Raw genomic sequence first — 17,201 nt, forward strand, 5'->3', positions numbered from 1 at the left:
CATGCTTTTGCGAGTTCGGCCGGTAAATTTTGTATTTGATCGTGTGCATGACACAAAAACAACCGGCTTCTGTTGGTTTGTTTCATATTAGTGCATTAACAAGCATCATTTCTAAAACATATTATTTATTTCTCACATGGTGCTTAATAGTGTGTGACATATATATATGTGTATGCCTTTAATATTAAGAGTTGTGTTTTTTTTTTTTATAAAAAAACTGACATTAGTTCTTTCCCAACATGTAACTACTGGATTTTTTATAGAAAGTAGTCAAAATATTCTAATAAGTGTTTCTATAATTATTAGTTTAGAGTTTTACCTTCTCATTATAAAAGAAAAATTATTTTTAAACATAATATTAAGAGTTGTGTCTTTTCATTAAAAACTGACATTAATTTTTCTTTTCAACATGCAACTATTGATAATTTTTGTAACTAGTTAAAATATCTCAACAAATGCATTTTACAATTTTTAGTTTTAAGAGTTGTAAATTCTCGTTATAAAGAAAAAATATTTTTAAACATAATGTTAAGAGTTGTATCCTTTAATTATGTCATTAATTTTGTTTTTCCAACATGAAACTATTGAGATTTTTTTAAGTAGTTAAAATATATCCCAATAAGTGTATTTCTACAATTATTAGTTTTAAGAGTTGTGTCTTCTCATTATAAAAGATAAATTATTTTAAATCCCATTTAGTATTAAAAAGTGTGTCCTTTCATAGAAAAATAATAATATGAATCTCATTTAATGTTAAGAGTTGTGACTTTTCATTAAAACTGACATTAGTTTTGTCTTTCTAACATGCAACTATTGGAATTTTTGTATAAAGTAGTTAAAATATTTCAATAAGTGTATTTCTAATTATTTGTTTTAAGAGTTGTATCTTTTCATTATAAAAGGTAAATTGTTTTTTTTTAAATATAATGTTAAGAGTTGTGTCTTTTTATTAAAACTCAATAATAAGAATATAATTTAATGTTAAGAGTTGTGATTTTTCATAAAAAAAACTGACATTAGTTTTGTTTTTCCAACATGTAACTATTGGATTTTTTTGAGAAATGGATTTTTTTGAGAAAGTAGTTAAAATATCCCAATAAGTGTTTTATACAATTATTAGTTTTAAGAATTGTATTTTCTCACAGTAAAAGACAAATTATTTTTAAACATAATGTCAAGAGTTGTGTCTTTTCATAAAAACTGACATTAGTTTTGTTTTTCAATATGCAACTATTGGGAAATTTTTTTAAGTAGTTAAAATATTTGAGTTTTTCTACAATTATTAGTTTAAAGAACAAGTTATTTTTACTCTCATTTGATGTTAAAAGTTGTATCTTCATTAAAAACTGAGATTAATTTTGTTATTCCAATATGCAACTATTAGAAATGTTCTTAAAAGTAGTGAAAATATCTCCAATAAATGTCTTTTTACAATTATTAGTTTTAAGAGTTGTGTCTTCTCATTATAAAAAAAATATTTTTAAAATATTGCAATAAGTGTCTCTTCTATAATTGTTTTGATGAAATTTCATATTTATTGATCTATCAAAGAAAAATGATATTTACATTGTCACAAAGAATTTAAGATTCTTTCAATTTGTGTATTGTTATACCAAAATCTCATTTTTAATTTGTAAGAATGTAATTATCTGAAAAGACTTTACTTTATAGAAGAAACCAAAAGAAGAAGAATGTATGTGTGATTTGTTTAGAAAAATATGCTAATGAATAAAATCTCCTAAAATTACCATCAAATCATGTTTTTGACCACACATATGTTATATGGTTTCAAAAAAATCATGAATATTCGATTTGTCGTTATAAGTTATCTTATTAATTTAGTAAATGGTAAGATTGAAATGTGTTTACTTTTTATTAGTTTCAAATATTCAGTTGTCTTCATATTTCTAAATAACTTACCTAAATAGTTTATAAGAAAAATATCTTATTTGGTATTGAAATATTTATAATTTTATTACAATCAACCTATAAATAAAATATAGATTTTAGTATTACCAGTAAAATAATATAGCTGCATGCAAGATAACTTTCTAACACTAGTATTTTTTTAAAGTAGTTATATAAAATGTTGCATATTATTTTTTGTAAAATGAGTTCTCGTGCGATATCGCACGGGTTCCTTACCTAGTATACATAGTGGTGTGCCCAGAATTATTTATTGTGGCAGAATATAAATACTTTGAAAATTATTCTAATAAATTCTATATAATAGGGAACCAAAAACCCAAAATTTATGATATTAAACCTTCTCTTTTACACATACAATCTAATTAAATAAAAAATTAAAGATAATTACAATTTGTTTGCAATAATTGCATCTTTTTAGTCACATATATACATATATAGTAATTATATCAGAAATTTGGATCAGTAGTAGTAACACATATTGAAAATACTTACCTTACTGATAACTAGAAATTAACTGCATCACAATGGTATTACTTACTCTAGTTTTGATAAACTATGATGTTCTACGAATTGATCTAAGATTTGTTATTGGATTGTTATTATTCATACATGATCTGTTTCAGTTCTAAATAGCATGCAGAATAACTAGACCGATTTGGCATCTGGCATTTGGCCAGCTATTTATAATTGTAAGATCAAACCAAAAGATATGAATATTGGTAGAATCGCTCACATGGAAGTGTTTCACTTTTCTTTTCTTCTGGACACGGAAGTGTTTTCACATGTAACAAGTTTTTCTCATGGGACAAGAAACTGACAAAAGAAACAAACTTTCCCACGTGGTTCAATTCTTAGGACTTTCCGCAATGATTAGGGTTGTGGGACAAGTTGGCAGCAAATATATATTCTCATATACACATACACCACGTGGTCATACGCCAATTCCCTAGAAAACCCTAAAACTAAAAAGCCTTGGACTTGAACCGTTTATTTAGACTTCAATTATGCAATAGTGTATAAAGAGCTAAATTAATTTATCAGGCCTTCTACTTAATGTGTCATGATAATCATTGTAGGGTATAAGATAATACTATAGTAGCAGGATAGTTATTGAAGGTAACTAAAAGTATGCAGGATAGTATAATTAGTTGTCTTGAACGTTTATACATACAATTGATTCGTTTTCTTCTTCTTTAATAAAACAACTGAGATTTTATCATGCTATAGTTTAAATAACAAACTAAAGTAGTAATAGTAGATTTTCATTGAGATTCTTCTTCTAGAATCCAAAATTATAATAATAGCTTTATTATATTTGTTCATAATTGTAACTTGCAATTTCAGCAGGATCTATGTGAAAAGTATTATATTGACCATTTTGTGGTTAATTGTAACGTATAATCTTAGATTCGATATGTAAAGAAATAACTATTATATTCTTATTTTAATTTTAACATATATGGTAGGTGGCCCAATGAGAGCTCACCATTCACCATTCACCATTCACCAATCCAAACCAAAACTTTTATTAGTGTATACTATATATTACAGTTTATAACAAGAGAAAATTATAACTTATGTTAAACTAGCAAATAATAATTATTGAAACTTTATGCATTAGTTCCAACCATTGTATCCTAGTAATCAACTAGTGAACTCGAAACACCTTTTTGGTGTGTAGAAATATATAAGTAATAGCGTGGAATTGCTGATGATAATTTAATTTCAGTATCAAATAGGTAATGGACAAGAGGCGAAGTGGGACCTAAAATGATACTTTTGGGAGTACGGTCTTTACTTTTGCTTCACTTCTATGCTTCGTTTCAACAACACACAAAAGCAAGAAAGAGAAGTATATACATGAAACGAAACATTTCCAGTTTCTTCTCTATTTGCTTTTTTTTTTTTTCTGTATTACACTTGTATTAATATATGATATTTTAGACACCAAATCTTTTGCCGGAAGTCCCTAACATCAGCCGCATAGCCATCCGATATTTGATGGACTTACCTAAACACAAACTTACCTATATTCTATAGAACTTACCTAATATGTATTTTAAAAATATTATCCTGTTAGTTGGTTAGTTAATTAGTTAAATGATTAAGGAATATTGACTGAGACGTGACTACCTTGTATTGAAAAAGGCACTCGCCTCGTATCTCCGATTAATATGATTTTTTTTAGGGTTCCAAAATTTAAATTTATTTCTAATATAGTGGTTTAGACTTATTTTTAAAAAAAAACTTTCCACGAGAGTCGACCGATCCACCTTATGAATCCATGTATTTTTTCCTATATGATATAATATATTCACGTAATAAACTTATTCTTTTACAGTGTTAGACTTGTATATTTGGTGAAAATGATATATCATATTAGAAAACTGTTTTCACTATAGTTGTAAATAAGTTTATTTTTAAAATTTGTATTAGGCTCCTAAAACCCTTAGCACGACACCGGTACATATTGATATAGTTAACAGGGGAACCAGTTTTTATTTTATTAATAGTTTCTTTAGAACAAGAAGATTTGAATGTATTGATCAATAACAAATAACTACATAAACAAAATTATGTGCGGTTTTGCTTCAGTACGTCGTTGAAACTTCGGTAGCATTTTGACATCTGGCCTTGACTTAATAGGATAAATTATAGAGAATCACAGATAGATCGATGTTAGAGAATCCTAGAAGGAAAGCCTGCAAGAAAAACATGTCTATTAAACTGATAACTGGTACAAATTTTTGTAAGGAAAATTCCACATCGGGGCTGGAAATTTTTAAGTATACCAATGTCGTGTGTCAATTTGGGGTATACCATAAGAACCACCTTTTGGAGTAAAGAATGTGAAATACATGGAAGTTGTTTAATTGAAGCAAGTAATGATAGTTCCATGTCCATATTACTATTAACAATATTGTTATATCATAGTCTGTGCTAAACGTATATCATAGTATATTTACACGAAATGTAATCACTACAAGAAAACATCGGTATTCTGACGGACATTCCGACGGAAAATGAAATCCTCGGAATTTCCCGAGGAATTTCCGAGGAAATTCCGAGGAAACCCAAATTTTGGGTTTCCTCGGAATTTCCTCGGAATATACCGACGGAATTCCGAGGAAACATCAATCCGTCGGAATATTCCGAGGAAATTCCGACGAACTAGCGATCGATCGATACGTTTTTGGACATATACCCATCGATCGATCACATTGTTACGCTTTGGTCCATCATAGTGATCGATCGATGCGTTTTTGGACATAAATACATCGATCGATCCGTTTATAAAAAAACATTCGAGATTTTGAAACCCCAAACACTAGTTCCTCAGAATTTCCTCGGAATATTCCGAGGAAATTCCGAGGAACACTTGATATCCTTGATCGATCGATGGGATAATCTCATCGATCGATCACATTGTTACGCTTTGGTCCATCATAGTGATCGATCGATGCATTTTTGGACATAAATACATCGATCGATCCGTTTATAAAAAAACATTCAAGATTTTGAAACCCCAAACACTAGTTCCTCAGAATTTCCTCGGAATATTCCGAGGAAATTCCGAGGAACACTTGATATCCTTGATCGATCGATGGGATAATCTCATCGATCGATCACATTGTTACGCTTTGGTCCATCTTAGTGATCGATCGATGCGTTTTTGGACATAAATACATCGATCGATCCGTTTATAAAAAAACATTCGAGATTTTGAAACCCCAAACACTAGTTCCTCAGAATTTCCTCGGAATATTCCGAGGAAATTCTGAGGAAGAAAAGGGTTTCCTCGGAATTCCCTCGGAATATTCCGAGGAAATTCCGAGGAAATAGGGTTTTTAAACCGAAAACAACGTTTTGCGGTTTGAATAACACCTATATAACCCTTATTAAGTGTCTTACGTTCATTATGAAGTCAAAAATTTGTTCATTACCCTATAATAAACACTTTTCCGATTGTATGAACGAAATCCCCACAACATAAGAGAAACACTTATACACTTTAATGAACGGTAAAGGGAATACTTACAATTCGTTTTGAAATTTGTTATTTCATGGTTTATGCTCATCTATACAAAGAATCTTCAATGGTATGCATTACAATTGTATAAGAAATGAAATACGACAAAAAAAATTGATGTTTTGAAACCCCAAACACTAGTTCCTCGGTATTTCCTCGGAATATTCCGAGGAAATTCCGAGGAACAATATAAATTAATAGAAATACATGCACAGGATATTCTTTTTCCTCGAATTAATGAAAATATTCCGAGGAAATTCCGACGGATATTTAAGTGGCCGTCGGAATTTCCTCGGAATATTTTCATTTAACCGGGCAAACAAGCCGCCAAATATTTCGCGAAAATTGAAATTGAAAATACTGAGGGAATTCCGACGGAAAATATCCGTCAGACCCAAGGTTTTATAAACTCGAACCGCATCTTCTTCCCCATTTCTCTCTTCTTCCCCATTTCTCTCTTCTTCCTCTCCGGCGATCTCTCTCTCCTTCCGGCGTTCTCCACCTTCTCTCGCGACGATCTCTCCGGCGAATCCTTTCCATTCCTTTACAAATCATGTAAGGACCTTATCCCACTCTCTTAGGTCCTATTTGTTAGGTTTTTAAGTAGATTTGATGATTTTAGAAGTTTTTTGATAGATTTTTGTTAGGGTGATTGGGTAGGATTGTGATTTGTTGTATAATAGGTTTAGAATTGTGATTTGGTTGTGTTGAATTGATTTAGAATTTTTTTTATAAATTGTTTATTATTTTTGTATTTACAAAACATTTATATAAATTCGATTTTACAAAACGTTTTTGTATATAAATTCGATTTTTGGATTTATAAAAGATGATTTCATATTTATAAAAATATTTATATTTATTAAAACTAATTTTGTATTTATAAAACATTTTTTTGATTTATAAACACTATTTTTTTATTTTTGTATTTATAAAAACTATTTTTAAATATACAAAACGTTCTTTGTATATAAATTCGTTTTTTGGATTTATAAAAGATGATTTCATATTTTAAAATTAATTTTGTATTTATAAAACATTTTTTGATTTATAAACACTATTTTATTATTTTTTGTATTTATAAATACTATTTTGTATTTATAAAAAGATGATTTCATATCTATAAAAATATTTATATTTATTAAAACTAATTATGTATTTATAAAACATTTTTTTATTTATAAACACTATTTTATTATTTTTTGTATTTATAAAAACTATTTTGTATTTATAAAAAGATGATTTCATATTTATAAAAATATTTATATTTATTAAAACTAATTTTGTATTTATAAAACATTTTTTAATTTATAAAAACTATTTTATTATTTTTTGTATTTTAAATATGTTTTCTATTTCAATTTTAATTTTATATTTTTGAATTTCAATTAAAAAAATAAATTTATAATTGTTTTTTTGAATTTTGGAAATATTCCGAGGAAGTGTATCCCTCGGAATATTCCGACGACATATTCCTCGGAATATTCCGAGGAATTTCCGACGAAAAAAGTCCTCGGAATATTCCGAGGAAATGAATTTCCTCGGAATTCCGTCGGAAATTTCCGAGGGATTTCCGAGGAAAGATGAATTTCCGAGGAGTTATTTTCGAGGACTTTTTTCGTCGGTATGTCGTCGGAATAGCGTTATTCCGACGACATACCGACGATTTTTTCCCTCAGTATGCCGCTGTTTTCTTGTAGTGAATTGTTAACTTGACCAAGTACTAAAAATAAAATCGGAATTAAGGAAGGTTTAAGCGAACGGGAAACGGGATGGGACCCACGTGACCAACCGGCCTGCAACAACAAATCGTGAGACTAATGATAGTGGGCTCGCTCACGCCGGACCAGCAGCCGCCACGTCAGCACATCATTCCGTTTTTCTTTGTGGGTCCCGCGTCCCACTTACAACCGCTTAAACTCGCTGTTTTTTAATCAACAATTTTCGTTCTAGTCAGTCATTGATCCACGATTTTACCAAGTATCCGGTTAGACACTGAGCTGACCGTAACTAAGCTGACTAGTTTTACAGAACTGTTTTCATGACGACATTTCATCAAAACATATTGCACTGAACAAACCCTAAAGTAATTCTGTTTTATTTTTGAGAAGTTCTCTGCTTTTTCTTTTCTTAGAAAAAATGAAAATAAGAGATGAAAATATAGCGTACATAATAACTAAATATAGCATCTCCAAAAAAGATCTCTATTTTAAAGTTTCTAAAACTTTATATTTGAAGTTTAAAGATGTTCTTCTCAGAAAACAAAACTTCAAACTCAATTTCAAAACCATTTATATTTTATAATATGGTCCTTCTATTTGTCATAACTAATCTGAATTCATAAAACATTTATAAATAACTAGCACATATATAAACATATTATAACAATATTAATTAATAAATATTCTATTAAAATATAAATAAATAAATAAAAATAACTTAATTAATATTAAACTTCAAACAAAATACAATATTATTCCATAAAATGATTTTTGTAATGCATATATGATCAATTAGTGCATTTTGAAGTAAAAATGGCTCTCTTCATTTTTACTTTGTAAATTACGAGCTAAAATTTGTTGAAATCAGATGATATTGATACTTGTAAATACATTAAATCGGAATAAGAAAGTAAAAGAGAAAAAAAAAATATTGCTAAAAGACTAAATTTTTTCGATGATATTAATACTCGTGAATATATTTGATATGAACAAGAAAGAATCGTAAGAAAAAGACATCAAAAACAACAACAACAACCATCTTCAGTTACACAAAAAAATTTGGACAATATTTGAAAATTTTGAAGGTTCCGGATCTTACCTGATTATTAGTGTTGTTGTAATATTTAAATTTGTGTAATAGTTATGTCTTCATATAATTTTTAAAAATCTTTTTGTTAAATTTCTTTTGTATATTATTGTTGTCTAAATCTAGTTTAAAATATTTTAAATCTTATTTTAAATTTTTATTTAATTTTATGTGTAAAATTTAAAATCTGTAAACAAAATTTAAAATATTTATGAGATATAATTTTTTAAGGATTAAAATAATAAACGAGAAAATATTTATGAATCATAAAGGTTATGTGTGATTGTAGGGACCAAAATGCAAATAAAAATATGAAACTTCAAACTTGAAGTTTTGAGTAGTGAAACTTCAAATATAGAGTTTCACTCATTTTTTAAGTTTTTTTTTAGAGCAAAAAACTTCATATTTGAAGTTATAAAGTGTCTTTTGAAGATGCTCTAACGGATATAAATGCATGCTCCAACAATCACAATATAACCAATGGCCAAAACTTTTATTTAAAAGTCTCAAGTAGAGAGAATCACAATCACTATATAAGTTATTTAATTAATTAGTTTAAGATCAATCTTTTCATCCAATTGGTTTAAGTTTAACCAACACGGAAACGGGTATATCTATGGTTACTTTTGGAGTTTCCAAAGGGTGAAAATGTAATAATGTTATTAGAGAGTAATAATTACTTTTCAAAAGTATCATATAAATATATTTTACAGGTTATTCTTCAAGAAGATTCTTAGTATTTTCGGTATGTCCCCGCATTTTATTTTGTCAGAATGATTTTTATTTTTATTTTTAACGACTCAGGATAAATATCATATATATTAAATGTCAAAACTAATTTTTGGAGGAGTTGTAACTTTTTTTTGGCATCGCAACTCACATGTTTATTTGGAATGCCAACACATTTTGAGTTCGTGTAACAGTTGAATCGAACTTGATGTTGACATTCCAAATCTATCTTCCTGCACAAGTTCCATATTCGTAGATGAATCTATATAAATAAATATTGTTATTATGGTAAAACAAAAAATGAATATCGTAGAAAATCACACATAATTTTGTGATGTTCTATGTTTGTGGTTACAATAAATAAGTTCACTTGTAATGAAAAAAACTATTATAGTTTTTAGAGTACATTTTTAGTCATGGGGACTAAAATTACTGAATCACATTGCAAAATAATATATATACATTTAATAATTCACCATCAACAAAAATAATTAGAAAATCAACCCCATACAGACTTTTGTCAATTTTACATTACTAACAGATACACTATTTGAATGAATTAAATTAATAATATTTTCAAATTTTATTGCGCTAGTTAAACTCTTATAGTGAATAACTTGGGGAAATTGAGCATTTAATTCCAGAAACTCAAAAACATTGATGTTTTTACATGCTTATCAATTTTGGAAATCTCGACTTTCCACTCATGAGACCATAACTAGATGAATTGCCCACTTCAATCATGTATTCCACACCCAAATCCTCCTACAAACATAGCATCCAATATTGATGTTCGAAATCTATCCTTCTATAAATTGCATCTAACTGAAAAGAACAGATGATTTTTACAGATTTTGAACCAGAAGAATTTTGAGTCGTTTCCTGACAAATAATCTTGTTTTTCTCGAAGTTCTTCATCACATCTTCGGAAATCGCCTCTGTACTTGCCAGAGTTGTCTTCTCTCTCAAATTAGGGTACCAATTTGGCGATTTCGAGTATCTGAGATACAATTGAGAAGAAGATTGATAAAAACTAACATAGACATTATTTACTTAATGGTTGACTTTTTTGGGCATTAATTTGCCGAGTCGACAAATAGTTGGAGCATAAAAACGTGCAAGCAATAGTTCAGTATTTAAATTGATGATTTGAAATAATTGCCCATTTCCCCGAATAACTTGCATCTTTATATTGGCCCTTATGCTCTATATATTGCCTTTGGACAACCCTCTCAAAAACTAACACTGGGACTAGTTGAAACAATTAACCTTCAAGTATATTATCATCAGAAGGTTTTGAAATAAGGAAAAAACTATGAAATATTTACATAAAACATGACTGTCTTTTAGCATTAAGTGTTTTTGTGCAGTAACGTTAGAATAATTACAGTACATTATATCTATCGAGCAGAAAAAATGTCTGAAATTTTCTGGAAGTACATGTAGAGATATATCTACAAAGATTTTCTCGCAAACCTACACAATCAAACTAGCAATATATATCTAAACTAGTTAAGGTACTTTTAGTAAGGATATAACATTCGGGACACAAAAATGTGAAACTGAAACCAAGAAAATAAGCTTAATACGAGGACAAACAAATAAAGAACCTTAATTAATATTTATGATCAAGCATATCCATCAAGAACTGGTGGGTGGTAATGGATGTTGCCACCTCTCACTCTCTCTCTCTCTAAATCTTACTTTATCTCCTTATCCTCCTCTCTCATCTCCCCCAAAGCTTTTGCAACAAATAAAGTCTATCTTTCTCTCTGAGAGGAAGAAGGAAAGTTTGATTGATAGGGAAAGAGAGAGAAAGAAAATAAAATATAATAGATTAGTAGGACACGATTGTGATCTTTTGTTTTGTGCGCTCTCCTTCTTCTTTTCTTCTTCTTTTCTTCATCCATTGATCTTCTTTATATAACCTTACTCTCTTTCTCCTTTTTCGCATTCTTTCTATCATTTCTTCTTTCTCTCTCGGGATCTAATATCTCTTTCCAATAACCTATTCCCGAGGAGAACTGTCAAATCTTGTCCATTCTACTTTCAGGGATCCTTCGATCTCTCTCTCTCTCTCTCTCTCTCTCTATAGTTTTGTGCTGAAGTGTTCAAACTTCTGATGAGAAGAACATACAATAGCCGAAAACATAAATATTTTGTTAGGAGCTGTTGAAAAGGTTTCAGCTGAATCTTGTATCTAGAGTTTCTTCAGGTAAAACCCTAATTCTCTGCCAGCCTTCTACTCTTAATTATTCCGATCCTCACCTGCCTTCACAAATAATTTTGCTAGTTTTTGTTTCTTTTTTAGGTAAAAAAAGACTCCTTTTGAATCATCTTTAATCCTTTATCATCATCTTCAACAATCACCTTGATTATCATCATCAGATTCATCTCATCATACTCAGTGTTGCTGATGCTACAAGCAAAGCAAAATATCATATAAATCTAAAATATTAATTTAATAAATTAACAACTAATTAGGTTTCTTTTTATGTTGTGTTAAGTATAAATTTTCATTGGATTTGTATACGACAAACTAGAAAATCAATCATCAAATATTTGCAGTTTGTTTTCCTCTTCTTTTTTTTTTGTCAGAATTGTTTTCCTCTTCATCTTCTGAACTTTACTTGTTTCGTTATTACTTACATGCAGTTAAATATCCAAGATGATATTATACAAATGAAGCAATAGTTAAACAGAATTTTATTTTAGTTACTCCTGTTCGCAAAACAAGAGTTACTCGATCTAGTGCACGAATCTAATTAAATAATTTTTAACTATTATCATATGATAACTGGGAATTGTTTGGTTTGTTTCACTGATTTTAGTTTTTGGGAAATTTCAATTATATACCACGAATCTAAATAAAAATGAATTATTCTCGAAGAAAGATAGATTACCAAGTGACTGGTCATAACCATATATAAATGTAACAAAACTACTTCTTGTCATAAGTAAATGTATGACGTTCTGTCAATTCTGAGTGTAATTTATCCTCTTATAAACTAAGCATAGACGCTAAGACGCACAATCATAACCAAATCACATAATTATGTAGTAAATGTAACTAGCTATAACATTACTGGTAACCATCATAGGAACAAATATGAAATGAATGAGTAGGAATAAAATTTTAGGAATGACGAAGAATGATGGTTCAGTAACAAAATTAATGAAGAATTTATTTGTTCTATAATTCTCTACAAACAAAAGAACGAAGAAGAATGAAAAAGAAAACCTATTCCTCATGAATGGTAAAAAGTTTAAAGAAATATTAAGGAACATAGTGTTCCTCCCCATTCCCTTGGTCACCAGTAACGCCCTATATCTTGTGTTCTTAGGTGCATGATTTTATTTTCAATTTGTTTGATGCTATTTTCTTATAAGCAGGTTACTAATCGATCACGAAGACAAAGGATGAATTCATTTTCCCTCGTTCCTCCGGGTTTTAGATTTCACCCAACAGATGAAGAACTTGTCGACTACTACCTAAGAAAAAAAGTTGCATCAAACAGAATAGAAATCGATTTTATAAAGGACATTGATCTTTACAAGATTGAGCCATGGGATCTTCAAGGTTTGCCAAGTCCCATTATCTTTATAGCCTTCATTCCTTTATTTTAATTTACTAATTAAGGAAAGTTTTATAAAAAGTGATTACATTACTTTGTATAAATAGAGTTGTGCAAAATTGGACATGAAGAGCAGAATGATTGGTACTTCTTTAGCCATAAAGACAAGAAGTATCCCACAGGGACTCGAACCAACAGAGCAACAAAAGTAGGGTTTTGGAAAGCCACTGGAAGAGATAAGGCTATATACTTGAGGCACAGTCTTATTGGTATGAGGAAAACACTTGTGTTTTACAAGGGAAGAGCCCCAAATGGACAAAAATCCGATTGGATCATGCATGAATACCGCTTAGAAACTGATGAAAATGGAACTCCTCAGGTACTATATCGACCCTACAACATAGCTTCCCTTTACACTTTATTTTGTTTTTATATATGCTAAATCTCTAATCTCTCCCGGCCCATCACACGATATTTGGTTGTAGGAAGAAGGATGGGTCGTGTGTAGGGTTTTCAAGAAGAGACTAGCTGCAGTTAGACGAATGGGAGATTATGACTCATCGCCTTCACATTGGTATGGCGATCAACTCTCTTTTATGGCCTCTGAGCTGGAGACAAACGGGCCACGGCGGATCCTCCCCAATCAGCAGCAGCAGCACCAGTACGAGCACCAACAGCAGTTACCATATGGCCTCAATGCATCTGCTTACATTCTCAATAATCCTAACTTGCAATGCAAGCAAGAGCTAGAGCTACAATACAACCACCTGGTACAACATGATCTTCTTCATGAATCTCCTTTATCATTAATTCAACTTCCTCAGCTTGAAAGCCCTAATATCCAACAAGCTAATAGTAATAGCAACTCCCTTCCTTACGGAACAAGCAACAACGATAATAACTCGAGTGAGATTGCTAACTTGCAGCAGTCGAATCTCGCGCATGAAGAACAATTGAATCAAGGGAATCAGAGTTTCAGCTCTCTATACATGAATAGCGGGAACGAGGAAGCGATGGACCAAGTCACGGACTGGAGAGTTCTCGATAAATTTGTTGCTTCTCAGCTCAGCAACGAGGATGCGGCCACAACTTCTGCTTCTCTACAGAACAATGCCAAGGACACAAGCAACGTCGAGTGCCAAGTTGATGAAGAAAAAGATCAGAAGAGGGTTTCAGACGTGGGAGACGAATATGCTGCTTCTACATCTTCGAGTTGTCAGATTGATCTATGGAAGTAAGCAAAAAGAGAAGACTTTATCATATAAATGCATATATACATAAATCTATATACGTACACGCGAACACTAATCAAGTGTAGATGATGATGATGATGGTACAGATTTATATTTGCTTTGATTGATTCTTACTACATTATTGAACTTATATATGTTATATGCATATGTACATGGCGTATCGATGCATACATATACTTGTACTCGATATGATTAACCATATATACTCTAATCTAAGTCATGTATAACTCCAATATTTTCTAGTAAACAGTTGTACCTTATTATTTTTCATATTCTCACTGTACTATATAGACAATTCAATTTGTTCTTTAGAAGTGCACCATATTAAAGTTGAAAATCAAGATTCTTGAATTTCATATTCTGGACAATAATGCTTGAATTATCTATTTATTAAACATGTCCAATAGTATAATACACACAATCTACAAGTCATAAGTATATATAGCAAATTCAGAATATGTATTCAAATTAGACATGTGGTCTGACCACTTACCGGAGTTGTGTTTATGGGGATAATAACCCCAAGGAAGCTTGAAGGATATGTATCACCATAAATAGTGAACAAGAAAATGGAGAAGAGAATGTGGCTTGAAGAAGGTACACAAGTTTAATGACATCTTGGCTCGAACAATATTATGTTATATAGAGACAAGCCGTGGAAAAAGAAGGGAAAGTTTTCATTGTTTCTTCTAGTCGCAAGAAAGAAACTAAAGGTAATCACTTTTTTCTCATGAAGAATTTTATACTTATTGTGTTTGCTTCAAGGTCGGCATAAAAAGAAACCGTATATTATAATTTACTTCGATAATTTTTCTAATACTTTTACCGCGTTTAGTGAATAGTAGTATAATATGAGACTAAATATTACTAAAAACATGCATTAGTTAGCATTTATACCTGTAGAATTTCATACAATGCATAACAAGATCCAAAAATGAAAAAGTGCAAATATTTGAAGTTCCAAAACCAAATTTATAACCTAATTTTCTAAATCGTTTTATTTTTAGATTCAGCTTATCCCCTATTTTAGTAATCTTCCGTTTAGACTATTTGCTTACAAACTTGTATATGCAAGCCAAAAATGCATACATCTCAATCACATATGATGGTTACAGGAAATACCTTATTATCATAATTCTTTCATAAGTTATGCGGACTGCCTTGTCTGTTAAACATCAGCCGTATTCGTTCACTTTTTGCATATTGCTATATATGTTAAATGTTTAGTGAAATGCAAGGATATAGATTAAAAGAACAATTTAGAAAATATATTCAAATGAACTGACTCATAATCAATATACTTATATACAAGAGATATAGTGATTTGCAACGATATAAACCATTACTCTTTAGACGTCCAACCCAAATCTAATAAGAAGACCAAATCAGATGTTTAAGACCAGTTTGACCCCGAATCTCCATATTATTTTCATTTGAGTCTAATGTATTGATATTTTAGAATTGTGTTTGACGCGAGTTATTTCTGTCCATTCCATAAGATATTCATCGTATGTTCTAAGATTCCTATGCTGCAAGATATTCCAACGAAAAGTAACGAGTATTGTCATTTATCGATGTGAAATTATTTTTTTAATTACTATTTCAGAAATATGAGAACATGATCGAAATCTTCCGCATTTGTTTTGGTGCGAGGAACATCATCATTTGGCGTGCTCTTTGGGTTTGACAAACACGGTCCAACGGAGAAGCTTGGATATACAAATCCAAAATTTCTAATTATCCTTGCCTAAACAAAAAAATTAATAACCCATTCTAAATTTTGTTTTGATTTATAGTAATCAACCACCAATCTGTCAATACATATCAGAAAATCCGAGTAACACTAAGCATAATATAAAACAAAAACATGTGAAGTGTCATCATTAGCGTTTCTTACTTTCTTTATATATAGGCCACAAATCCCAATACCATAATAGGTTTTGCATCTAACAAAGTTTGAAGTAATTATTTATCAATTGTTTTTTGTCGTTATTCAATTGTTACCATGTACAACAAGATTAATTTTTTGAACTCTCATATAAAAAATAAATATATTTATATAATTGTTAGGACAATTTTGTTAATCAAAATTCTTAATACTGTACAATTCAAAAGAAAATGTCAACTTTGATTAGGGAACCAGTTTTTTTAATTTGTGTGCCAATGTGCTTTTCCAATTAGACTCATGATAAATTTATATAAAAATATTCTTTTTAATTAAACTACTAGCATGAAAGTGAGTGCTAGAAGGCAACCTAGTGGAGATTCATGGTTAGAGCATCTCCAAAACATAAATATGAATTTTTTTTCTTTCCAAAATTTTTTTTCAAATTTTGATAAATAAAACTTTAATATTTGAAATTTTACTTCTCAAAATTTCAAATTTGAAATTTTGGTCTCTACAATTACACATCACATTTATAATTCTTAAATATTTTCTCGTTTATTGTATTAATCCTAAAAAATTTCAAATCTCATAAAAATTTCAATTTTTTTATAAATTTAAGTTTTACGCATAAAATTAAACACAATTGTAAAATAAGATTTAAAATATTTTAAAACTAGATTTAGACAACAACAATATACAAAACAAACTTAACAACAATTTGTTTTCAAAAATTACATGAAAACATAACTATTACACAAATCTAAATATTACAACACTAGTAGTCATGTAAATTTGATCCAGAACCTCCAAAATCTCCAAAATATTTGCCAAACAAATTTTGTGTAATCGAAGATGGTTGTTGTTGTTTTGATGTCTATTTCGTACGATTCTTTTTTATCATATCGAATGTATTCACTAGGTTTTAATATCACTGATAGAAGTTAAGTCTTTTAGCAATATTTATTCTCCTCTTTTACTTTCTTGTTCAG

At 29.7% G+C, this 17,201-nt stretch overlaps 1 protein-coding gene and 1 long non-coding RNA gene across 4 annotated transcripts; one reads left to right on the top strand and one right to left on the bottom strand.

The window, feature by feature from the left end:
- Window positions 1-11,020: 11,020 nt before the first annotated feature.
- On the top strand, window positions 11,021-14,594 carry LOC106399539 (NAC domain-containing protein 7-like). 3 transcript variants are annotated; one of them, XM_013840012.3, is made up of 5 exons: window positions 11,033-11,711; window positions 12,890-13,076; window positions 13,179-13,450; window positions 13,557-13,841; window positions 13,998-14,594. In XM_013840012.3, exons 2-5 carry the CDS (start codon window positions 12,917-12,919, stop codon window positions 14,307-14,309), a joined length of 1,029 nt encoding a protein of 342 aa, XP_013695466.2. In that variant the 5' UTR covers window positions 11,033-11,711; window positions 12,890-12,916; the 3' UTR covers window positions 14,310-14,594. The 3 variants fall into 3 exon arrangements, with proteins under 3 accessions (XP_013695463.2, XP_013695466.2, XP_048613986.1); XM_013840009.3 differs by having other exon boundaries at window positions 11,021-11,711; window positions 13,557-14,594; XM_048758029.1 differs by lacking the exon at window positions 11,033-11,711 and having other exon boundaries at window positions 12,845-13,076; window positions 13,557-14,594.
- LOC125587464 lies at window positions 13,305-15,749 on the bottom strand. Its single transcript, XR_007323754.1, has 2 exons — window positions 14,818-15,749; window positions 13,305-14,297 (listed from the first exon to the last, which is right to left on the bottom strand). It is a non-coding gene; the product is annotated as an uncharacterized LOC125587464 (long non-coding RNA).
- Between the last annotated feature and the right edge of the window lie 1,452 nt (window positions 15,750-17,201).

This window comes from Brassica napus, chromosome C5 (genome assembly GCF_020379485.1).
Source record: "Brassica napus cultivar Da-Ae chromosome C5, Da-Ae, whole genome shotgun sequence".
In the NCBI taxonomy this organism is placed as follows: Eukaryota; Viridiplantae; Streptophyta; class Magnoliopsida; order Brassicales; family Brassicaceae; genus Brassica; species Brassica napus.